A 27,175-nucleotide genomic window follows, 5' to 3' on the forward strand; every position below is an offset into this window, starting at 1 on the left:
TACTGTATTTAATTAAAATGTTTTTATTATTGTATAACAAATTATTATAAGTTGTTATAAATATCACAAAAATACAAATTAAAGAATCCGCTAACACTTCCGCTGTACTTGTGACAAAACCTTTATCAGGAGATTTTAGTGATAACACACAATTGAAAAATGATATAGTTAATTTAATTCAAATCCGATCTATTATACAATAATAGAAACGCCAAAAGAAGATGAAAGTAGAATATAAATAATTTTGTTATTTTTAATTGATAAGCATTGTATGTTATTGTAAATATTTATAATACTTTGTCTCATACCTTTTCTTCTATCAAAGCACTAGTTAATGTAAATGTTTAGCACCTTGGATAAGCCATAAATCATAAGCAAACATTATAAATCTATTATTAATAAAATAATTTTAAAATTTAGCAATTTATTAAATATATTTTAACGTTCCTCAAATAAAAATCAGAGGCCATAAAAGACGAAAAATATATATCTAACGAAAACGCCTACTTATCCGATGAGATGAAAGATGGTTAAAAAAAGCCCATTCCAAAGGATTTTGGGGATTGCTCAAAAGGAAAAAGCATATTTTAATTTCCAAATAAAATCTAAATGTAACTAATCAAAGTAATTTGGAAAGGGATGCCGCAGATGATGATGAATTTCTTAAAAGTGTAAAAAGACCTTTAAGTAAGATTTAGTTGTTTATATCCAAAGGAAAAGCAATATACCAACTAATTCGAATCCAACTCAAATACTCCAAATACAATAATTGAAATTCCAAGAGTGGATGAAAATATAATACATTTAATTTTGTAATTTTCAATTAACAGGTAGTGTTATTAACAATTATTAAGTAATGTTTTCTCACCGATATAAATATTTCTCAAAATTAGACATAGTATATATAATTTTTTTCAATTTAAATAATCTAATGATGATATTTAGAATTAATATAACTATCGAATGATTGTTGCGTATTTCATAATAACTATATTTTTATGATTCAGAGATATCTAAAAAAGAAATTATTTATAATAATCCTAGAAAAGAAAAACCTCACAAACCTCGATTTTTTAAAATCAGAAATTTAAATAATTATTACAGTTATTCAAAATTTGGTAAGGCTTTTAGGCGAACCCCAAAAAATAGATAAATATTTTATTTATAATATTGACTTTTATTTATATTAGTCGCTATCCAATTTATAGTAATCAATAAGTTAAATGTCAAAAAAATAATAAGGATTTTTTGATTTGCCAAGAATCATATGGGGATAGTAGGAATCTTCAGCCCTTGAGTTCATTTTATAAATATTTTATAGCGAGAGAAAGAAAGAAAGATAGAATTTCAATCCAATTTAATCTAAAGATATATTATATTAATGAGTAGATGGGAGAACTGCAAGGACGACTGGAAAATGTTTCTTTAAGGCATATATGAATCTAGGTCTTTGAAATTCAAAAGTATATAAAAATATAATGACGTTAAAAATTTCGTGTTTAGAAAACTTGTATATAATGTTTGAGCCTAAAAATTTATCAGCGATAATATCGTTTTTATTTTCAAAATTAATCATTTTTTTTATTCGATAAATGTTTTAAAACTTTTTTTTGATACATTTTTTCCTTTAAAATTTATAGATAAATGTAGAATTCGAATAGACTAGAGAATTCATAATTATGATTTTCAAAATATTCTACAAAAATTCTATATATTTAAATAGGTTTAATATCTACATATTTCTAAACAAATGTAATAGGGAAGTTAGAAATAATAAGACAGTTCAGTAAAGAGCGCTGAACTTATTCTTTAGAAAAAAGGGCAGTGGGATCGTTTAATGGGCGAATTTATTTCCTTTGTGTTTTATTTTACAACAGAATATTTCATGTTTGATTTCGCAATTATGGATATAGCTGTAATTTAATACAAAACAAATGATAGTTATTTAATTCAAATTATATGAATCAAAATATTCCATTTTTTACCATCTATTCTGCTATCTATTAAGAACATGAATGGGTATAAAGTGGAATGAAAAAATTATTAAAAATTTTAAGAAAATGATATAAATTGACTTTAATAGATTATTAAACTATAACTAACATCTAGGGTGAATAAGCTAATAAAAATTTTAAATTTGATGATAAATATTGGCATACTCTATTTTAAAAAATGAGGCGATTCAAAAAATTTCCCTTTAATTGATAAAATATCCCAAAATATTTTCAAATGACTACCCATTATAAATCTTACGTTTTTTTTCTTCTTTTTGTAATTAAGATGGTTTTAATTAAAATTTTTAAAAAAAACTAAACCTAAAATTTGATTTAATCAAACCAAACGACTTAGACGAATAAATTATTATTCTTATTCGAAACAAATGAAAATATAATTATTGATAAAAAAAAATTCAGGACCAGCCCGGGTATATATTATAAAATTGAAATATGGCCTGGTAGTGTTATTAATCGACTCAGAGCCGATTTAAGAGACAACTTAATTCATTTACTCCATTTTTAAATTTTTTAAAATTTATTCTCAAAGATTGTTAATAAATTTTAAGCAATTAAATTTATTTACACCATATATATTCAGTTTTTAACTTATTCTCAAAGATTATTAATTAGAAGAAAATGAAAGTGAACAAGTCAAAGTAATAATTATTATATTAGATATTTTTAATTTAAAAAAATACGTCTAAATAAAATTTTTCAAATCTATACATGACTATGCTTTGTATTTTTAACTAAATTTTGCCTATAAATAAAATAAAAAATTTATTTATATAGAATATTTTTTAAATCAATTCAAAAATTCTTAAAACCAATCTGAACCCGGAACAACCCCGGGTTCAAAAATATTTCCCTGAACCCAACCCACCTATTTTTTTAACCTTAAACTGAACCGAACCGCATCCCTGCATTATAGAAGTAAAATATTAAAAAAAACAAAAAATAGAAATTTTCAAAAAACAAAATCTTTCATAAATATTAATAATCTGATTTATTAATATAGTGTGTTCTCTATTAAATCCGAAAAAATATATCTTAAATTTTTTACCGATATTTTATAAATTTATCTCTTCTAGCAATAACATATTACGCCTATGCCTATAATAGGCTAGAAAATGAATATGATATTTATGAATCGCTTTTTATTTTAGAATTGTTCATTATAAACTTTACAAGAAATACAAAATTGAGCTCCAAAAAGGTAAAACTAGTAATAATATACATATTAATATTCTAGGAAAAAAAATTGCAAAATTTTATAATATGAAATAAAGCGAAGCTCAAACCCAAAAATTTGGAATCTTATTATATTAATTTGAACTAACATAAATGAAATAATATTGTAATGTATTTTATTTTGAAATATTTCTGTTATTAATCTTCAAAATTAGCAAATGATAGAGCTGGGGTAGGTATTGTAAATAATATAAATGATAGTAAAATATTTCAAACTCAAATATTTGTAACCATATAAAAACTAAAAGGTTTATTTTATGCTTTAACTAAGCGATAACATATTTTGAAGGATCATCTGAGCTTATCCATATATTTCGTTCCCTAAGATTGGCTGGGTAAAAAATATCTAATACATTAGGTAATAACTGTTATTATTTTGTAGGCAATAAACAATTAATTTTAACCATAAATTTTGTAAATTTATGGGGTTCCTTTTCTTATTGATAAAAAAGGATTATTTATATTTTTTAAGTTTGAATTTGTCTTTAAAGATTATTTTTGATAATTTTGGGGTTTGGTAGAATTATCATATTTAAGTGACTTTTCCTACAAAAATAAAATAAAATATGTGATCACTGCTGTGGGCACCCATGAGGCCTATCTATAAGTCACTTTTTTGTACTCCATTTTGAATTATTAGTATTCCGATTATTTTTAAAAATAGTATATTGCTTTAATATATCTATTCGATTCACAAATTGAGGTATAAATAAATATATAGTATAGTATCAATTTTTACTCCATAATTATCAATATTATATATAATGTGTTTATTTTCAAAATATAAATTATTAATAAAAAAACAAACAATACATAATAATAGCTTGCCATAAGATTTTGTATTGTTTCCCTTGATATGGATATATATATTCAGAAATATAGTATAATAATGTTGTAAAAAATTAATAGGCTCTTGATGATAATATTATAAGTATTTTTAAAATTAAATCAAACTAATATAAATATTACAGATAATATTATAATAAATGAAATTAGTACTTGCAATAATTTATTTATAAAAAAAGAAAATTTTAAAATAAGAATATGGTATGCGATCAAGATGAATTCAAGAATCATTCGTAGGCATAAAACCTAAATAATCATGATATAATATGAATATAAAATAAATATCAGAATATTATCTAGTAAGGCATATTTATTTTTAATGATTAAGATGAGAAATAAAGATCTAATTCTAGTATAAAGTTTATTTTTAAATAAATAATTTATAACCAAGGAAATTTTGAGCCAATTTCATGAGTGAATTTTTTTTAAAGTAAAATGGAAAGTGTTATAAGTTACATTGAACGATATAAAAGTCCTAAGCTGATCAAAAAATATTTGCGTAAGTAATTTGCCTTAAATATACTTCTTTCTTTTCCAAATATTTTATACAAGGTTGAGTTGATATGAAAAGATCAGTAATTGACGTTAATCAGGGTAACAATAAAATTGGATGAAGAAATGATAGTAAAAAAAATGATATTAGAAACTGTTAATCTATAAAGATATTAATAGTAAATTACAATTTTAAAACCGTGAATTCGTTTAGAACTGTATGTATGTAGGGGGGGGGGAATAAAATTAATTTTTGTTTCAGTCGTTATGAATTTTAGCCAATTTTCCATTATTTTTATTACAATTCGAGGCATGGAAATGTTGACATTTTTTTTAAAAAAAGTTCTCGGCATTTTATTATTTAAAAAGGGGAATAAAAAAAATCGAAATATTTTTTGTTAAAAAAATAAGAAGTTAGCAGCATTTGTTTTTCTTGGATTGAACGTCGGTAGGCGCGACGCTAATCGTTTGGACGTTCGAAGAAGGCGCGTGGTCATCGTCGGGACTGTCCCTGATCTGCCTTTGCGATATGTTGGTGTAAATTTCTGTCATCCCCAACAAAAGATAATATTAATATAGAAAATTAACAAAATTTGGTTTTTGGTTTATCTAGTTTATTCAAACATTCGAAAAAAAATTGGTCCGAGCTGCATTGGACATTATTTTTCCAAATCCTGTCCGATACAATATTTGTTTGTTCCATTTTTTTTAAAGATCCAAATTCGATCCGAAAAAATTTAATAAAAATATCGGTTCGATAAAAAAAATATGAGCGCTGCAAAGCAAGATAAAATAAATCAGGTGTTTTTTTCTTATAAGAAAATATTTTAAAAAATATTTAGTGGAAATAATTTAATTTGTAACAAAGTCCAAAAGAATATCTGTTCAAATCCTGTACTATATAATATATATTATCATTTTATTTAAGGAAGATTTACTTTTCAAGAATGTAATACGATACTTTAGACGTTGGGTTAAATAAAATCAGGTAAAAATAGATTTAAGGAATTTATTTACAATAACAGAAAACAGTAGAAGTCGAATTTCGAACAAAGAAGTTTGTTGATCTCGGAAAGTGTTAAATATTTTAAAAAATCTGAGTTTGGAAGCAAAATTTCATAGCCATGACATATCTAAAAACTATCAGAACTTATATCTTATAATTTGTAAGAACAGGAAACTCAACCTCCATTTTAAAAATTTCATGAGAATCTGTTCCTAACAAAAGCGCAACTACTTTATACAGGCGGAAATTGCTCGAAATGTTAGGCGATTCGTTTTATTGGATCTATATTAGAGGTCTGCATTGGGCAGGTTGCAGGAAAGCGGGTTAAATTTTTAAAGAATGGATGCGTAGGTTAAGAAAAATATTTAAAGGGTGGATGAGTTAAAAATTTTACAACTTTTAGTTTCTTAAAATCATTTAAGTAAACTGCTCCATGAAATTTCAACATTTTTAGTACCAAAGTAAAGATAACTGAAGATTTTGTCGTTGGAAGAAATTAATTAGGTAAAATATATGAAACATGTTGGATTTCATTGAGAAATATAACATCAACGTGACCCATTTCTACAAATGAGAGAATTCAATAAGATTATTAAATTACTAGTAGATAGCCCTTCAAAAATGACGGGGAATGAAAATTTTCTTCTTATTTTTATGCATGTTACTTGTTATTTGAAAATAATATCCAATTTTTAATCTTCTTACCTCCTCATCCCTTCAGGCCAGGTTTAATCCATTAAACTAAGTGCTATGGTTTGAGTAAAAATAAATTTAAAGCATTTGATAATACCAATATTATTTGTTAAATATTACTGATTACTTATACCTAATATTTAATATTAAAAAATATTCCCAGGTAGTCCAAAGCCATATTAATTATGAAAAATTCTTCCAAGCCCAATGAAAGATCATAATAATTTTGGCAGTTAAAGAACTGAAATAAAATATTTAAATAATCATAATGAATTTAAAAATACAATCAAAATTCAAATTTTCAAAGCCCAGCCCAACCCATAATAATTTTCTCAAACCTGGCCAACTTATAGTAATTTATATTTGTTTTCCAAGCCTGGAGATAGGTAAATCTCTAAAAACTATTTTTAGTCTATTTTAACCCAGCTCACCCCAACCAAGGCCAACCCATTAAGACTAAGAGTGCATACTATTTTTTTGAATAAAAATATATTTAAATTAGATTTTATCTGAGGGCCATATAAATATTCTGTGTTAAATATTACATTTATGCCTAATATTAAAAAAATTCCCAAGCCAGGTCCTCGCACTTGGTTTTCTCAAACCCGCATAAGACCATATTAATTTTGATAATTGAGGAGTGAAATAAAATATATAAAAAGTCACAATGCATTTAAAAATACAATAAGAATATAAAAGTTGCATGGGCCTTGGTTGATCAGGCCTTGCCATGTCTTCAAAAGAAATTTTCAGGCAAATTTCTAGCCCATATTTAAAATTAAAAAATTTACAGGAATCTTAGACTATAATAATTATGAAAAATGTTTCTCAAGCTATGTCCAAGTCCATACTAATGGTGATAAATATTTCCCAAGCCTAGGAAAACCCAAATAATTTTTGATCCAGAAAAATAGGTCTGATGTAAGGGGTTTAATTAAATCTGTCTAATTTCAAAATTATCATCAAATGAAGGGTAAATATCTGATTTACCTATGATTCTACTGGTGAGCTCCTGGTATTTATATGAAATTCATATTAAAGTACCATTCTGAAAATATGATCATCCAAATTTAAATTTTAAACAAACCAAATGATTTATTACTTATTTACAAAATATAAAATTAAATTTAAGAAATTATTATTAAATACAATAGAAAAAATAAAAAGATATGTCTAAATTAACAAATAATAGGAGGTAAACTTCAATCATAATCAAATTATATATAAGTAAAACAAAAAGGTTATACATTTATTCAAAAATGTTATAGTAAGTTATGAATAACATACATTCTACAATTATGAAGTTATGAGTAAATATATAAAATTTTCCTATCTATTTATGTTATTTATTTGAATTTGTAATTTATTCTTGATAGATAAGAGTTTACCCCTAAATATTCAGAAATATGTATAATATTAGGTGTGTATTCAGTGCATTCAATACACAGGCAAAATTTTAAAAATGTCAACTATTAATTAATTTATGAAAGTTGCATGGAACATGGTTTTTTGATCAGGCCTGGCAATGTCTGCAAAAAAAATTTCAGACCAATCTATAACCCATTTAAAATTCAAAAATCTTAAAGCACCTCTATTTTAAAATCCAATATGATTTTCATCACATTTTTAAATTTCGATATTTCTAATACATGCTCACAGTAAACATTGCAACAATTTTACCTCTTTTACTCTTAAATTTTAATATTTATATATATTTATTAATAAAGTATATTTAATACCATACACACAAACTAAATAATTACTATTCAAAATCTATATAATTAATATTTTAAATTTAATTATATTCAAATTGGTGCATCCGTGAAACTTTAATATATTTATATTTTAAATTTATTTATATTCAAGTTGGTGTATGCGGTAAAGAAATGCCTTTGAAACGGGAGGCTCGGGTTCGATTCTTGTAGAGAGCAAAGAATTAACATTACATTATATAGTCTCCTTAAATTTAAAATACATTAGGGGAGATACGAAAACGATCTTGATTATGTAGATAAAATTAACATTGCACTAAATAGTCTCCTTAAATTTAAAATTAGGGAGATACGAAAACGATCGTGTTATGATTATGGAGATTATATATGTCGAGGAACAATATCGAGGAACATTATGAAAGAAATAACGAGGAACATTATTGAGGAACATTATGAAAGTTTTATTATTTATTATTATTATTATTATTGTTTTTTTTATCGAAAAGGAAAGAATTATTATTATTATGTTTTTTTTCGAAAAGGAAAAAAAATATTTATTATTATTATTTTTGTTTTGTGATGAATAACGATGATGGGGTAGAAAGTGAATATATAATGGAAGCAAAAGAAATAAAATAATGATGATATGTTTTATTTTGTAAAATTTAATTGATGTATGTTGCGTAAAAAAAATAAATAAAAGGAAATAAAAACCTACCGTAAGTAAAAATAGAAAAAAAACAAAATATATTTATATATATATATAAAACAAAAAGGATAATAGTAAAAAACCATTTCAATATAGGAGAATTAAGACGATTTAAATAGTGGTGACCCCGACATTTTACGGGAAAAAGTTTATTTTAAAAAAGGAAAACAGTAAAAGGTTTAAAAAAGAAGGAAACCTGAAATTATAAGAATAAGGAAACATAATAAACGGTTTAAAAAAGAAGGAAACCTGAAATTATAAGAATAAGGAAACATAATAAACGGTTTAAAAAAGAAGGAAACCTGAAATTATAAGAATAAGGAAACATAATAAACGGTTTTAAAAAGAAGGAAACCTGAAATTATAAGAATAAGGAAACATAATAAACGGTTTAAAAAAGAAGGAAACCTGAAATTATAAGAATAAGGAAACATAGTAAACGGTTTAAAAAAGAAGGAAACCTGAAGTTATAAAAATAAGGAAACATAGTAAAAGGTTTAAAAAAAAAGGAAAACCGGAATTTATAAGAATAAGGAAACATTGTAAAGGTTTTAAAAAAGAAGGAAAACCTGAATTTATACTAATAAGGAAACATAAAAAAAAGGGGTTTTAAAAAAAAAGGAAAACCGGATTAATAAATTTTTGTACGGCATACAAGATATATGTATAGCTGCATCTTTAGTTTGTTTACAATTCTCATAGTATTTTATTTATTAACGTTGCAAATTGTTAAACTCTGTATATTAAAAGTGTTAGTTAACTTTTTGTAGAGAGAAAATGAAAACTTTTAAATTTATGAAATGTTGGGAATTACAATATAATATTGTGGGAGCACTACTCATATTAGGGATTTGGATGTGTAGTTTGATTTGGGGTAGAAGAGTCAAAAAGAGTCGTAGCGTGAGAATAAAGGGCCAGACATTAACAATAGAGGGGCATAATGGAGAGGAGGATGTTATGGGAAAGGTAACATGGTTGCCGGTTCAAGAATTAATTAATGGATGGACAGAGAGTGAAGTGGATAAATTAATAAGTAGGCCTGATGGGAGGGAGGTATATAGTGATAAAAGGTTGGGACCTTATAGGGGACCTAGAGAGGATTCTCAGGGACGTGGAGGGGAAATAAGACCCAGTTTTGATTCGAGAGTGAGGGGAAGAATGAATTGTTATAATTGTGGAAGACAAGGACATATGGTCAGAGATTGTAGGGAGGCAAAGTGTTTCGAATGTGGTAGATTTGGTCATATAGCCCCTTATTGTCCAGGAAAACAAGATAAATTACGATGCGCGGGTTGCGGAAGATTTGGTCACAAGAAGGAAGAATGTAACACGGGAAATTATAATACTCGAGGAGGTTTTCCCCAGAAAGTAATGGGACCTAATACTTCAACTGTGCGAACCATTGAGGATGCCAGAGTTGGGAGAAGAGGAGTATTTCCGGAGGGAGTTGAAGATCAAACCGTGGAATGTTTCCGATGTCGAGAAAGGGGACATGTGGCAAGGGATTGTGCTAATTTGTGACTATATGATGGTAAAAAAAAGATACACGGGGCCAAGAGAGTGGGGTATTGGAAACAAACAAAATGTATTCACGAAGACAAAGAAATATAATTGGGAATGTAAAGATGATACAAGACGAGGTAATACATGATCCTTGTCCTAGGGTAATAATAGACTTCAATGGAAATAGGGTACCTATGCTATTTGACACGGGAGCAGCTATTTCAGTAATGAGTTATGCGAGATATAGGAGTATTTGGCCCAATGGAATGATAGCAAATGAAGGCTTGAGAATACGACAATTCGATGGGTCGCAAATAGCAGTAATGGGAAGAGTTGAAATAGAGGCAAGGACGGAAGGAGGGATAGAGGTTTTAGACTTATGGATTATTAATAGGAGAGTAGAAGCGGTATTGGGGTGGGATTGGATCACCCGGATTGGTCCATGGTATAGTTTTTGGGGGGTATTTGCATGGTGGGGAGTATTCGTGCTGATGGTGAGTGATGATACAGAAGGGAGGAGGACATATGAGGACGTGGAAGTATTGCCCGGAATTGAGAACATGTTCAATTGGGAGCGGGAAGGAGTTGAGGAAATGAGGGGAGAAATTAGGGATGGAGGTCGGGGAGTAAGGTTTAGGAATGAGGTAATCAGGAGAGATAATCATAGTGGAGAGGTAAGCGGAGATTGGGGAAGGGAAATGGAAAGGAATAATTTTATAAGAGGGATTGGAGCGAATAATTTTAAGATAAGGGGAAAATAGGGAATAATTATAAGGGGGAAATGGGGAATAATTTCAAGGGGGAAATAGGGACGTATAATTCTAAGAGGAATAAGTCTAAGGGAAAAATAGAGGCGCATTATTCGAAGGGGAATAATTATAAGGGAGAAATAGAGGCACATTATTCCAAGGGGGATAATTCTAAGGGAGAAATAGAGGCGTATTATTCCAAGGGAGAAGTAGGGGCGAGTAATAGTAAAGAGGAGAGGGGGGCAGAAATTTGTACCAGGGAAGGGGAAAAGAATAATTGTAAGGGAGGGGGGAAAAGGAATTACGAGGGAGAATTAGAGGGGGGAGTTATGGGTATGCGAGTAAGGAAAAGGACAAACACAGGGAGGGGAGGATCCAAGAGACAACCGATAATGGAGCAAAGGAAGGGAAAGGGAAGTTGCAAGATAATAAGGAAATAGAATAAAAAAAGAAATGACAAAGGAGAATCCGAGCCAAAACACGGCATGTGGGAATCGGGAAGGAGAGTTGGAAGTAATCAGGATGAGGGAGGGAGTAAGAAAATTAGAGGATGATTATCAAGAAATTTTTGACGAAGAGTTGGGCTGTTTAAAAGATTACGAAGTAGATATCAAATTAAAAGAGGGATGTGTACCAAAGTTTTGTGCTTTGAGGCGAGTACCGTTTGAATGGAGGAAGGATGTCGAAATGGAATTGGATAAATGGGTACAGAAAGGCATCATATGTGCTGTCGAATATAGTGAATGGGCAACGCCGTTAGTGCCTGTGAAAAAAGCTAATGGTCAACTACGCTTATGCGCTGATTTTCGAGTGACTCTAAATCCCTGGGTCGTAGAAGTTAAATATCCCTTACCGAGAATTGAAGAAATTTTAGCGAATTTGAAGGAAAGTATATATTTTTCAAAAGTTGATTTTTCCAACGCGTACTTGCAATTGCGGGTAAAAGCAGAAGTAAGAAAGTTGTTAACTATTACTACTCCCAAGGGGTTATTTGCGTTTTGTAGGTTACCTTTTGGATTAAGTGTATCTGCTCCGATATTTCAGAGGACTATGGTTGCAGTTTTTCAAGGGATGGAAGGCGTATAATTATATGGATGACGTATTGGTAATGGGGCAAACTCCGGAACAGCATGAGCAAAGATTGAAGGAGGTGTTCTGAAGAATTAAAGAGAAGGGTTTGTGGGCCAGTGCCGAAAAAAGCGTTTTAGGAGTGACGGAAGTCGTATATTTGGGACATAAAATAACGGGAAAAGAGGTTAGACCGTTGGATAAAAATATGACGGGAATCGAGAATATGTTGAGACCGCATAATAAAATTGAGGTTCAGGCTTTTTTGGGAATGGTAAATTACTACCACCGATTCGTAGAGGGATTCGCTCAAATAGCTGCGCCATTATATACCTTGCTAAAGAAGGGTGAAAAATTTGATTGGAAGGAAGAACAAGAGAATGCATTTGCAGAAATGAAAGCTAGAATTGGAAGGGAGCCCATTCTTATGTGTTTTAACAAAGAGTTGGAGGTGGTGTTGGCGGTAGATGCATCGATTAAAGGAGTAGGGGGCGCGTTACTGCATAATATAGATGGGATGGAAAAACCGGTTTTGTTTTTCTCGAGAATATTCAGAGCCGCGGAAACAAGGTATTCTGTGATTGAAAAGGAGGCATTGGCTGTTATATTTGGACTGACGAAATGCCGTGAGTATTTGATTGGGCGTCAATTCGTGATATATACAGACTACAAGCCGCTAGTACACCTGTTCAAAAAGGATAAAAAAGAACTGATGCTGTCGCCCCGGTTACAGAGATGGCTTTTACTTGTGGGAAGTTTTGATGTACAATTGAAATATAGACGGGGAAAGGAAAACTGTTTACCAGATATTCTTTCTAGGTGTGGAGCTGGAGAAGAAGGATATGAAATGGCTCAAGAGGATATAGAGGAGGGAAAGGAGCAAGGACTAATTCGAACAATGGTCAAAATAGCCAAGGGAGGACCGATAACGTGGGCAGAACTTAAAAGGGCAACTCTAAAGGATCGTGAATTGACTCGAATTAAGGCGTGTATAAAGGGGCGAAAACCTTGGAGCGACGGAGATAAAGTTTTTAAATACATCGAAAAGGAATTAGCTATAGTGGATGATTGTGTGGTACGGGGAAGTCGGGGTATAGTACCATTTAAATTGAGAGATTCGGTCTTGGCAATGATTCATGCAGGGCATCAGGGAGTTGAGAAAATGAAACAATGGGGCCGAGAATATGTATGGTGGCCAGATAATGAACAAAGAGATTGAGGACATAAGCCGAAGCTGTGAAATGTGTAACCTGTGGGCGAGTATGCCTCACAGAGACAAGAAAAGTGTATGGCCCAAGACTACACAGCCGTATCCACATCGACTTCTTTGACTTCGAGGGGCAAATATATTTAATTGTGGTAGATGCATACTCCAAATGGGTAGAGTACGAGGCAGTAAGGGGGCTAACTACGCAAATTGTAATAAAGACCTTAAAGAATTTATGGGCTCGTTTTGGAGTAGCAAGGACAATCGTGTCCGACGGCGGTCCCACTTTTGTGAGTAGACAATTTGAAAAATTTTGCACGGAAATGGGGGTAAAACATGTCTTAGCACCTCCGTATCATCCAAGCTCAAACGGACAAGCGGAAAGAATGGTAGCTCTGGTTAAAAGTTGGTTAAGAAATCGAAATATGGCGGGGGGGGAACTATGGATGGCCGTAGCCTATTATAATAATAGTCGAAAAGGGGAGGAGTTGTTGCCGGCGGAAAAATTTTTGGGCCGTAGAACTCGCATTCAATTAGATTTGTTGAAACAAGAGATACCCCCAGAGATGGATTCGGGGGATAACGTGTGTAAATTCGGGGTGGGACAAACGGTTTGGGCAAGAATTTTTGGGGGTAACCAGAAATGGGAATCCGGTGTGGTCATAGAAAACGTGGGGCACAAATTGCATAGGATACGGTTCTCAGATGGGAGAGAAGGCATGAGGCACAGAGATCAGTTAAAGAGAGGAATGGACCCCGGAAGGCTTAGGTCGGATCAAAGGACTTAGGTTGGGGAGGTGGGAATAGGGGAAGTCAGCGTGTGTGAAGATAAAGAGGAGTATATAGAAAAGGAAAGGTAATAAAAATGGGCAAGGTGTTACCGGTAATTTTGTTGTCTATATCAAATTACAAATGTATCATTTGCTATTCTTATACTTCCCTAGTATTATATCAAATTACAAATGTATCATTTGCTATTCTTAGATTCCCATAGTATCCCAACGATTTATTTTCAATTTGTACTTTATATTAACTGTATTTGACTGTATGCCATTTCCCAATTAAATCGCGTATGATGAAAATAAAAGAAAAAATATATATAATGATGTAAAAATATTTTTTGGTAACAAATGTAATTAATTTTTGTCTTGTGATAAGTAAAATGTCAAAAGAGTTGGAACGATATGTTGTTGGGAAGCATATTATTGGAAAGGAAATTTGGAGATGGGAAAAGGGCACAGTCCCAAATTATTTGATGAAAAGATAATTAATTACTAGGCGTGCAAAGCATAGGCTTAGGAGGCAGTGGGCCAAAAGAAAAGAAATAGGGGAGGGAGAAAATTTTTTTAGAAGAAATTTTTTTTTTGAAAAAAAAAAAATTTATTATAATTTTTTTGTGTGTAAATTAAATAAAAGTAGTGATTACTTTGACTTGGGGAATTCAGTAAGGAGTATGAATTTTGGAAAAGTATATAATATAGAATATGTTTAGGTGAATAATCAAATGAATCCTAATCACGCTCTGAGTTTGTCCAGAAGCTCGATTTACGGGAACTATGAAATAGTATTCAGGATGTGATCCCAAGGGACAGGGCGAGGGAGTAGGGGGAATGGATGGAGAAGCGGGCGCAGTACAATGAGACGAGTGAGGGACGATAGACGGTGCTATTGGTGTCAAGAGCGAGGGCATATTCAATATAGCTGCCCCTGGAATTGGCAGAGGACGGGGGGAAGTAGAGAATGGCGGACGGTGCACCCAACGGTAGAGGAAGTGCCTACGCGGCAAATAGCAGTCGTTTTGGGGCAAGCACGGAGCAGGAGCAAGGAACGAGCGAGGAATACGGACAGGGCGCCGAAATCCGGGAAACGAGCGACGAATCTAGACCAGTCGCCGAAGTCCGGGGAATAAGGAGATCAGAAGGAGGGAAGTGGATCGAGCCGGCAGCCAGCGAGGAACCAAGGATATGGCCGATGATTGATTTTACGGATGAGAGTGAGGGACTGAATGGTATTACGGGGGGAGATAGGACCGCGGAATCAGAACAGGTAGGAGATAGTACAGGAGTAGAAGTAACTGAAGAATGGCAAGACCTGGTGGCGGTGTTGGATGATGTAGAGGAGCTGGGAGAATGGCTGGATATCGTGGTGGAGGAGTTGGAGTAGGGTAGTCTCTGGAAGGAGTAGTTGAGGATCGAGTCTGTTGAAAGGGGGCGTGTCGAGGAACAATATCGAGGAACATTATGAAAGAAATAACGAGGAACATTATTGAGGAACATTATGAAAGTTTTATTATTTATTATTATTATTATTGTTTTTTTTATCGAAAAGGAAAGAATTATTATGATTATGTTTTTTTTATCGAAAAGGAAAAAAATTATTTATTATTATTTTTGTTTTGTGATGAATAACGATGATGGGGTAGAAAGTGAATATATAATGGAAGCAAAAGAAATAAAATAATGATGATATGTTTTATTTTGTAAAATTTAATTGATGTATGTTGCGTAAAAAAAAATAAAAGGAAATAAAAACCTACCGTAAGTAAAAATAGAAAAAAACAAAATATATTTATATATATATAAAACAAAAAAGGATAATAGTAAAAAACCAATTCAATATAGGAGAATTAAGACGATTTAAATAATATATATAAGATATATACAAAGTTTGAAATAGATAGAACCCACGTCAAAATTAAGCAACAAGTGGCTGTTACAAAGGAGGCCATTACCCATTGACATAACAAAATTAAAGTAACGAGATTTAGTAAAATTTAGCAAGAATTTAGGCTACTTAGTTTACTTAATCTATTTAAATTACCTTTTTATTATTTCTTATCAATGGTTTTACTTTTTATTTAAATATTTCACTAGTAGAGAATATACTTCAAACGGATATTTTAATTTTATGGAAAAGACAAGAAAAATTTTTATCAAAGCTGATTAGCTAGAAAAATATTGCTATTAGATTAATCAGTGCTTCTTCTGATAGAGGAAGCATTGCCAGAAGGCTTTTAGTATCATTAAATATTAATTTTTTCTTATTACATATAGATCAATTTCTTATCCAAATTGAATATTTTTTTATTCTTAATATAACCTAAATTATAAAACATTTTTGTAGGGATTTATCGCTGAAACTAAATCATTTTTTTTAATTAGATGCTTAACAAAATTGAAAGAGTGAGCTTATTTAAATTTTATATGAGTGGAGTGGGTTATAATTTTAGACTGATGGGCGAGTGGGTAAAGAATTTTAGACTAGGTGGATTAAATTTTTTTAAAAATATTGGATGGGTGGGCTTGTACACCCATTGAAGACCTTTAGTCCATAAAGCTTTTTTTGTCATTGTTTATTAGTTTGCACTATGTACAAGAATTTCAAATATAATTACAGCAATCAAGACCTCTTTAAAAGGTCAAGAAGGGGAATCAAAATACCTTTTTCAAAAAATCCAAGAGCTCCAAACTGCGTAAAATAGGCAGGAAAAAACAAATGTATTTAAATTTAAGTATTTTCTTAAAAAAATATAATTAATAGTAAAAAAAATATTTCAAATGGCAATTTCTAACGTGTTAGAATGGTTTGGAAAGCATTTTCAACGTTGGTAGAATCTAGAGCCGACGTCTCGATAAATGATAGACCATTTTTTTCTACAGAAAATGTATACAAATGTAGTAGTTAATATATTAAGAGTTAATTAGGATTTCTTATCATTAATTATTTATTAATTAATTACACTACACAAATAATATATTTAATAGATTAATTCAAAATTTATATTCAGGTAAAAGAAATTGCAATCGTAACAAAATTTAAAACATTATTTTTTGGTAAAAAGCATTTTATTCGCTAAATTATGCTTAAATATAAGCGAGTGGCGTATACTTACGATTATAGAAACATTAAAATTATTATAACATTATCATTATCTAGATAACCTTATTATATATAAAAGAAATGATACCATTACCAGCAAATAATTTGGCTTCATCTAAGGGAACGGATCTCAGGTGTTTCAAGTCGCTTTTGTTGCCAACTAGCATTATAACAATATTGTTGTCTAAAATTCCATTTTTTAAAAAATATTTGGTTATAAAGAGAGGCATATTTGAAAATTATTCAAGGCGCAATTTATTTCAAAATATATTTAAAGTTCATATGTGTGTGTCTTGGATGTTGTTAGCAAGAGGACATTTATTTGTAGAACAAGGGTAAAATGGGTACATAATAATGAACGTAAAAAATAATGGTTTAGATATTGGCAATGGTTCAACCCTGCGAAAAGTTTTGCTATTTGAATGACATGCTAAAGGCAGATGGAGGTGTAGATTATGCTGTTGTTGGCAAGAGTCAGACAAGCATGGAAGAATTTGAGACGTCTATTCTAACAAATAAAAACGTCTCTCTGAAGTTATTTACATAAGCGGCGTGAGGAGTTGTTAGGTTATGACTGTAAAACATGAGCAATGGAAGTAATTCACGAAGCTTAAATGGGGTATCTCTGAGAGAGATAAACTAGTGTTGTATTATGCAAATTTAGTTTAAAAAATAGTTGTACTTATATTTGTTATATGCAAAGATAAAAATTCATCATTTAAATTAATGTTATTCCATAAAATCTAAAAATGTAAAATTTATCTTTGCATATAACAAATATAAGTACAACTATTTTTTAAACTAAATTTGCATAATACAACATCTCCCCCCTTTAATTCTCCCTTAACCCCATCGTGTTCGCCGATTCTACCATGTTCCTCCCTGGTGTACTCGAATTACTATTTGTGGTCAACTCCATACTTGGGCAAAACCGTAGTTTGTGTTCACCCCCGCACGCCCAGCAATCCAATCTCCTTCTTGTGCCATACGGTGCTGTTCTGCGACCACATCTCGTTGGCGCTTCTTGTAGCCAATCCCCGTATCTTTGTCTCGCCTCGTTCCTTGCTGCTTCTACCCATCTGTTCGATTCCTCCGAACCATCTACGTCTCTTATTTCTATCCTTATTATTTTGTTACCAACTCTAACATACGAGGCCATCTAAATAAACTACTTTATAAACATATATCTATATTCTTCGAACTCCTATTTCTCTATACTACATTTTAATTTCTTCTCTAACTCTTTATAAAATATAAATCTCATAATTAAGTCTATCATCCCTTTTATTTCCTACAAATTATGATTCTCCTACTATGTCTATCATCAATTTATTTCTTTCTAATTATGAATCTCTTAATTATGAGATTTATATTTTATAAAGAGTTAGAGAAGAAATTTAAATGTAGTATAGAGAAATAGGAGTTCGAAGAATATATATATATGTTTATAAAGTAGTTTATTTAGATGGCCTCGTATGTTAGAGTTGGTAACAAAATAATAAGGATAGAAATAAGAGACGTAGATGGTTCGGAGGAATCAAACAGATGGGTAGAAGCAGCAAGGAACGAGGCGAGACAAAGATACGGGGATTGGCTACAAGAAGCGCCAACGAGATGTGGTCGCAGAACAGCACCGTATGGCACAAGAAGGAGATTGGATTGCTGGGCGTGCGGGGGTGAACACAAACTACGGTTTTGCCCAAGTATGGAGTTGACCACAAATAGTAATTCGAGTACACCAGGGAGGAACATGGTAGAATCGGCGAACACGATGGGGTTAAGGGAGAATTAAAGGGGGGAGATGTTGTATTATGCAAATTTAGTTTAAAAAATAGTTGTACTTATATTTGTTATATGCAAAGATAAATTTTACATTTTTAGATTTTATGGAATAACATTAATTTAAATGATGAATTTTTATTTTTATATGTTTATTTCTTCGAAAAATTATTATGTTTAATATTCAAATGATTATAAAAAAAATGAATATATATATTGTTCAATTATTTCAATAAAAAACCAGTTGGAATTTCATAGAAAAGAGAAATTGTTTTGTGTTCATTATAGAATCCTAATTTATTGATAGAAAGAAATATTTCAGAGTCTTCTACCAAACAAAAAAGCTAATACAGTTATTTAATAAAGATAAATTAATTAAAAGAGTTTATATCATATTATTTTAGGTTCGTTGAATATTAAGATTAATCCTTTGTTTATTTTATATAGATTTTATTTATCTTGATTCCTGTTACGCTCTCCCAAATAACATTAAGCCCCTGAGCTAGTTCGGATTTGTAACAACTAGCAAGGCAAACAAGGATGGGAATAGAAGTGATTGGAGTAGTAATGGGAAGAAATAAACTAAGCTGGGTGGAACGTAAGACAGGAGGATTAAGACCTCTAGGAAGGTCTAAGACGTGGATAAATGTGATAGCTGCCGATATGAGAAAAATTAATCTTAAAAATATTAATGCTATGGTCCCTCAAAAATAGAGAAGAAAAAACAGAGGGGTAACTGACTCACCTGGGTTAATCTAGAAATCGCCATTAAACGAAGAGGCAAAAAAAATTCAAAATTTTTAGTTAAATATTATTAAAACACTATGCCTTCGCCCATATCTGTGAAATCCTTTCTATTTTAATCAAAATATAAAAAAATTTAAGCATAATGCTATTTACCAACCGAGTATGCTTTCAAACGAACATAGCTTCTAACCTGAGATTAATAAATATGCAGTATGCGTTTTTTTTATAAGGATCGATGCTAAGTAGTAGTGGCATATCTTCGTATACGGGCATCGTCTCAAACAAAGAGTAAAATCAGTTCACTTTTGATGGGGAACCTAGATGGCATTCTATCTTCGTCAATCTATCACACTTACCAAATGTCAAAGCAATTGACTAGAGGAGTAAGTATTAAACTTAAAATAAATAATGTGATATGTATATACAAATGACAAACCTGCGTGATCTCTGAGTTCCTTGAGCCACCTTTCAACATTCTCGTAGGTTAAATGTTTAGCGATATCATAAACGAGTAACGCTCCCACGGCGCCCCTATAATATCTGTACCAAGGCGTATGATTGATTTAAAAAAACATTTAGTTAATATAAGTAGTGAAGGTCGAGTCAATCCTATCGATTGCCAGTGACCTTTTTATTTAAGATCACAGTTGTGTGTCTCTGTCTAATGTCAGATTAAATTTAAAAAAATACATATCTAATTATTAATTGATTATAATAATAGGTTAAAGTAATGCTATAATCAGAGGCCTATTAATAAAGATAAAGACCCGAGACCGACGTTTCTAAGACTGCGCTACATTTCAAATGGTTCGTTTTATAGCCCTTAAAAAAAATTAACCATTTTTCGTTATTGTTTTGTTTGTATTTTCGAATATTATTTTTAAATTACCATATTTTTTAAAAAAAATTCCATTACAAATTTACTAGATAAACCATAATGCAAAACACAAACTCTAAATTTGGAAGCATTAATAGGATGACCTTAGATCAAGTATTAACTCTTTCACATCCCAGACAGAGCATATAGAAAATAAAGCACTTTTTGAAAAAAAATCATTAGCCCTTTTTTGAAAAGTTTGGCTCATTTGCCAATGGTTTTTGGAAGAATTATAGCCCATCCATTGTTTCTGATTATTTAACCAAGCTGCCCTCCCATGGCTTTTCAAAGCCAATTTCAATTTTTTAGCCTATCCATTCATGATTCTAAAAAAATTTTTACAGCAGCTTGCCACCATGGTTGAAAAAATCACCGATTTGCCTAACTGTCATCCTTAAAAATTCAGCCAAAAGAATAAATTTTTGATGAGTTTTTGGGCATTTTATTCAATATAATATCGTTTTATAATTTGGATATATATATATATTTAGAAAAATGGAGTAACCGATATTTAAATTGATTTTAATTACCACCTATCTTTGAATCAAAGTCATAAAAAATTTAATATATTCTTCAAAAAGAGCCAACTAACTTTCAAGAATCATACCGAGCCGTCAGTTATAGAAATACTCTTTCTTACCTATTTAATGAGTGCATTCATAAAAAATTCTTCCATTATAATATATTTAATTATCAGAATGTGATTTTAACAATTTTATTTAAATTTTTTTTTTTTAAATTTTAATATTTTAAAAATCAGTTTTAATTCCAACACTACAAAATAGGATGAAAACTAAGTAAAATTTATTATAAAAGTTAATAATATTTTAATACAAAATTATATGCTCTTCAAGAAGTATCCTTATAACATGGATGTTGACAATGGAGGGAAAGAAATCTTCATGTTAATGTCTCTATAAATAAAATACTTAAAGGTAAATTATTTCACCATTCTCATAATGGTAAAGTAATATTCAATTTTAATAGAAGTGGTCTACATTAAGTGGACCTAAAGATCTCGAATAAAATTTTTAGGATAAAACATACTTAATAGTGTCCCCTCTAGCAAAATCCTGGCCACACTTATAGAGAAAAACCTCTAAATACATTGTAAATATAAATAATATGCTTTAAAAATTATGGCGCTAATTATGATGAGATATATTAAAGTTATTTTATATAAAAATATTCCATATATATTATTATATTTATGCTAAAATATAGAGCTATTTTGAGACCTATCTGATTTATTACATACAAAATTTATTTAGAGAGCGGTCTAATCTGCAAGGCTCGTTTAAAAGTCCATCCCAAGTTACGTGCCGTGAAATTTTGAAATAAAAAATATCAGCAATGGTTAGGCTAAACAATTACAAATAAAATATCAGAGCGTGTCATCTTTGATTCTGCTTAAAATTTTTTAAGCCACCCCGGGCATTTATAACTCGATATATTTTTTTGAATTTAAAGTTAATATTTTATTTAAAACTAATTAAAAATAAATTATAATATGCTTTCTTTCTATAAGAGCTCTCTCGGTATACTAAATCATTGTTAAATAAATAATATTGATAATTCATAGGTCAGAATATATGTGAATATTTTATAAGATTCGTGAAATTAATTGATATAAAAATGTAATTTTTTCGATATACACTTACTCTTACTCGTTCTAAATGATAATGATATTTAAAATTTAAAAAAATCTGGTTTTGTTTAAATTTTTAATGTTTCGCCAGAAAGAATTTATTTGGTTATAATATTGCTCAAATAATAAATGTGTAGGTTCATATTCGAAAATTAAATTATAAAACATTTTAAAGCAATTTATTATAAAAAAAAGTTTGTAGTCAACTTAGAGTCCTAACCAAAAGTGAACCATAAAATTAAAATGTACCAAATCTTGAGAACTGAACCTATTTTAAATTTTTTAAAAAGTCAACTGAACCTTTATAAACCGGTTAAAATTATGTTTTTATAGGATAAATATTTTTAAAAAAATTGTAATCGTAACCTCTTTAGCATATTTATCTCTAGGCATTATTTTTTTTTAAAAAAATGTAATCTACAATATTATATAACCAATGATTTATATTTATAAAAATAAGAAATATAGCAATCGTTTAAAAAAAATGAAACATGTAACCCAATTCTTCTCTCTAAAAAAACGATTGAAACAAACTTTTTACAAAGTTTAGTACAGTTAATTTTTTCCATAAAATAATGGGAAACAAATCTAAAATATGGGACATTCTGTGCATGCCTATATGATGATCCCCAAAATCTTATATAAACTTGCAAGGTATAATTCACTTTTATTGGTTCAAAAATAATTATCCCGACGAAAGAATAAAATTAGAGCAACTGAAAAACTATATTAGCAACATTGGCTATGTGTGTCCCATCTACAAAGATTTCCTTATAAAGATCATTTTAAGAATTGAAATATATTCAATCCACCACAAAGAACAAAATTAAAAGAATGTAGATGATATTTTACATAAGAATGTTCGTATAAATATATAACAATAAAAATTGACAAAAAATTCTGGGTTAACTTTAAATTGTATTTAACTCTTCTATATTAATTATAATTAAAATTATTTATAGTAATATATGAGTTTTATATAAAAATAATAATTACTGAATCTTAATTAAAGGTCTAAAAACTACTTGAATCTTTTTAAAATTTAATTCCTTACTCAGAACCAAACCTAAACCTTTATAATTTTTTATTCCTGGAACCGAATACATTCAAAAGGTTCGATGTCTAAATAAAACTATACTTAACATTTTTTAAAAATATGATAAAAATTTTAGCTTTTAAATGGTAGTCATTTTCAATTAAAATAATCTATTATAGGGTGAGAAAATAAAATTATAGTACTCAAAAATTGTTTAAATATATAAAATCATTAAAACCATCTTATAAAAAAAATTATTTTTATGTGAGAAAAATTAAAGAAAAATAAAATCATATAATGATCAAAAATTAGAATAAAAGATAATTGAAAAAATTAGTTGTAGGTTATTCAAATAGACTGTAATAAAAGGAGAAGAAAATATTTATCACTTAAAAATGAAGCTTAACAAAATGAGTTATTAAACGATTTAAGATAATAAAAACTTTCCAACAAAATATTTGTAGATTATCTAAGAATATTGAGATATTGAAAAACATTATATAAAATAGCGTTTCGATATTATTTTCCAATTTAAAAAAAAAACAAAATAAATAAAACCCCACTCCCCCCCCCCCTGCTTAAAATATTTTTTTCCATTCCTAGCATTGGTAATTATATAGAAAATTCATTGAAGATAAATAATTATGTATTAAAAACATGAATCCTATATTAAATACCGCCATTTCTTAATAGAATATGGGAACAAATCATAGATTGTATCAGACTTGAGGTAAAATATTTTAAATTAATAAAAATTTTCTCCCAGGAGATCCCAACCCCCCCCCCCTCCCAAAAAATGTACACATTCTATCATTATAAAGAAGAATTTGAAAGAAAAATTATCAAAATTAACTTTTTAAAATAACAACCATAATTCAGAATTTTTAGAATAAAAGCAATTTTATAAAAAAAACAAAAATTATTTTTATTAAAACCGAATAAAGCCAAAAGCCTACAATAAGTGGACCTAAAGATCTTCAATAAAATTTACCACTAGGACTTTTCCACCTTTACCAAAATCCTAGATATAGAAAAATATTTGCTCATATTAGTTTAAATTTCATCAAATTAAATTAACTTATTCCCTAATTCAAAATTTTAAAAATCGTGTTACAGCGGTAATTTTTTTCAGAATATATTTTATTCAAAATTGTTTAAGTATTAAAAAAAAAAGATACTCACGCGCTGGTTATAGCCCTGTAGCGCTCTTGTCCGGCCGTGTCCCATATCTGAGCCTTGATAGTCTTCCCGTCAACCTGTATACTCCTGGTGGCGAATTCGACGCCTATGGTCGATTTGCTTTCCAGGTTGAATTCGTTGCGGGTGAAACGGGATAGCAAATTGCTTTTACCGACTCCGGAGTCGCCAATCAAAACGACTGGAATTATTATTAAATATACAATAATATATAGCCGGTAATTAATTATTATATAATATATATATCTTCAAAATATTCAAAATTGAATAATCATGAAATTTATACGTATAAACAAATTTTTATGATTGATATACCGACCTAAATATTTAACAATCATATGGGATGTGGGAGGGGTGTGACAAAATCTGCTCTCTGGATCTCAGCTATGGCTCTCGTGATGCGAATTATCAAGACTGAGGAGGTGTTATCAATTTTTAACTTTAATAACTAGAGGATATTGTTAATTTCTGAGTTCGATGAGAAAAGGTCGGAATTAATTAGGGAAGTACCGATACTTATTATCAGATCGGGTCTATAATTCATGTTTTTAAAATATCGGTTAAAGGGCCAATATAAAATTTTCCGATCCGATAAAATGACGTCTTGATTTTTACAAAATTTATATCAAATTTGATATTATAATTGTATTCTGTAATAGATTAATGCAATATATAAATAAGTAATTTATCAATAAAAATATTTTATATACATTTAGATTCATGAATATAAATTACTAGTAGATAGCCCGTCAAAAATGACGGGGAATGAAAATTTTCTTCTTACTTTTATGCATGTTACCTGTTATTTGAAAATATCCAATTTTTATTCTTCTTACCCCCTCATCCCTTCAGGCCAGGTTTAATCCATTAAAACTAAGTGCTATGGTTTGAGTAAAAATAAATTTAAAGCATTTACTTGATAATACCAATATTATTTGTTAAATATTACTGATTACTTATACCTAATATTTAATATAAAAAAAATTCACAGGCAAAGTCCAAAGCCATATTAATTATGAAAAATTCTTCCAAGCCTAATGAAAGATCATAATAATTTTGGTAGTTAAGAACTGAAATAAAATATTTAAATAATCATAATGAATTTAAAAATACAATCAAAATTCAGATTTTCATGGGCCTTGGTTTTTTGATCAGGTCAAGCCCAGGTCTGCAAAAAAATTTGTTATGGGCCAATGTCTGACCTATAATTAATAATAAAAAAATTCTCAATATTTTTGAAAAATTTTTCCCAATCCCAGCCCAATATAATTTATAAAAATATTTTCCAAGCCCAACCCAACCTATAATAATTTTATAAAAAAATTTTCTCAAACCTGGCCAACCGATAGTAATTTAAATTTTTTTTCCAAACCTGGAGATAGGTAAATCTCTAAAAACCATATTTTTTAGTCTATTTTAACCCAGCTCACCCCAACCAAGACCAACCCATTAAGACTAAGAGTGAATACTATTTTTTTGAATAAAAATATATTTAAATTAGATTTTACATGAGAGCCATATAAATATTCTGTGTTAAATATTACACTTATGCCTAATATTAAAAAAATTCCCAAGCCAGGTCCTCACACTTGGTTTTCTCAAACTCGCAAAAGATTTTAATAATTTTGATAGTTGAGGACTGAAATAAAATATATAAAAAGTCACAATGCATTTAAAAATACAATCAGAATATGAAGTTGCATGGGCCTTGGTTGATCAGGCCTTGCATGTCTTCAAAAGAAATTTTCAAATTTCTAGCCCATATTTAAAAAATTTACAGAAATCTTAGACTATAATAATTATGAAAAATGTTTCTCAAGCTATGTCCAAGTCCATATTAATGGTGAAAAATATTTCCCAAGCCCAGGAAAACCTAAATAATTTATTTTGATCCAGAAAAATAGGTCTGATGTAAGGGGTTTATAAGAATTAAATCGGTCTAATTTCAAAATTATCATCAAATGAAGGGTAAATATCTGATTTACCTATGATTCTACTGATGAGCTCCTGGTATTTATATGAAATTCATGAATACATATTAAAGTACCATTCTGAAAATATGATCAACCAAATTTAAATTTTAAACAAACCAAATGATTTATTACTTATTTACAAAATACAAAATTAAATTTAAGAAATTGTTATTAAATTACAATAGAAAAAATAAAAAGATATGTCAAATTAACAAATAATAGAAGGTAAACTTCAAACATAGTCAAATTATATATAAGTAAAACAAAAAGGTTATACATTTAATCAAAAATGTTATAATAAGTTATGAATAACATACATTCTACAATTATGAAGTTATGAGTAAATATACAAAATTTTCCTATCTTATGAGGTTTTATTTAAAAATTTATATTTATTTTGGGGTTATTGTAAAATTTTCCATTATTTTTATAAAATATGTTAATGATATATTTAGTAATTTTAAGCACCTCTATTTTAAATTTTATCCAATGATTTCCATCACATTTTTAAATTTTGATATTTCTAATACATGCTCACAGTATACATTGCAACAATTTTACCTCTTTTACTTTTAAATTTTAATATTTATATAAAATTTATTAATAAAGTATATTTAATACCATACACACAAACTAAATAATTACCCTTGAACATCTATATAAATAATATTTATATAAAATTTATTAATAAAGTATATTTAATACCATACACACAAACTAAATAATTACCCTTCAACATCTATATAAATAATATTTTAAATTTAATTATATTCAAGTTGGTGCATGCGTGAAACTTTAAATATATA

General features: G+C 29.3%; 1 protein-coding gene across 1 annotated transcript in view; it reads right to left on the reverse strand.

Annotated features, from left to right (window-relative positions):
• Positions 1–4,055: 4,055 nt before the first annotated feature.
• Positions 4,056–27,175, reverse strand: part of LOC135929122 (ras-related protein Rab-11A-like) — a 38,830-nt gene continuing 15,710 nt past the window's right edge. Inside the window, exons 2-6 of the mRNA XM_065465636.1 lie at positions 24,382–24,577; positions 20,075–20,178; positions 17,207–17,296; positions 16,806–16,886; positions 4,056–5,131 (exon numbers count right to left, since the gene is read on the reverse strand). Of these exons, the coding sequence (XP_065321708.1) occupies positions 5,001–5,131; positions 16,806–16,886; positions 17,207–17,296; positions 20,075–20,178; positions 24,382–24,577 (602 nt within the window). The 3' untranslated portion in view covers positions 4,056–5,000. The remainder of the gene's footprint in view (positions 5,132–16,805; positions 16,887–17,206; positions 17,297–20,074; positions 20,179–24,381; positions 24,578–27,175) is intronic.

Source organism: Gordionus sp. m RMFG-2023, chromosome 4 (genome assembly GCF_954871325.1).
Source record: "Gordionus sp. m RMFG-2023 chromosome 4, tfGorSpeb1-WG-v2, whole genome shotgun sequence".
Classification (NCBI taxonomy): Eukaryota; Metazoa; Nematomorpha; class Gordioida; order Chordodea; family Parachordodidae; genus Gordionus; species Gordionus sp. m RMFG-2023.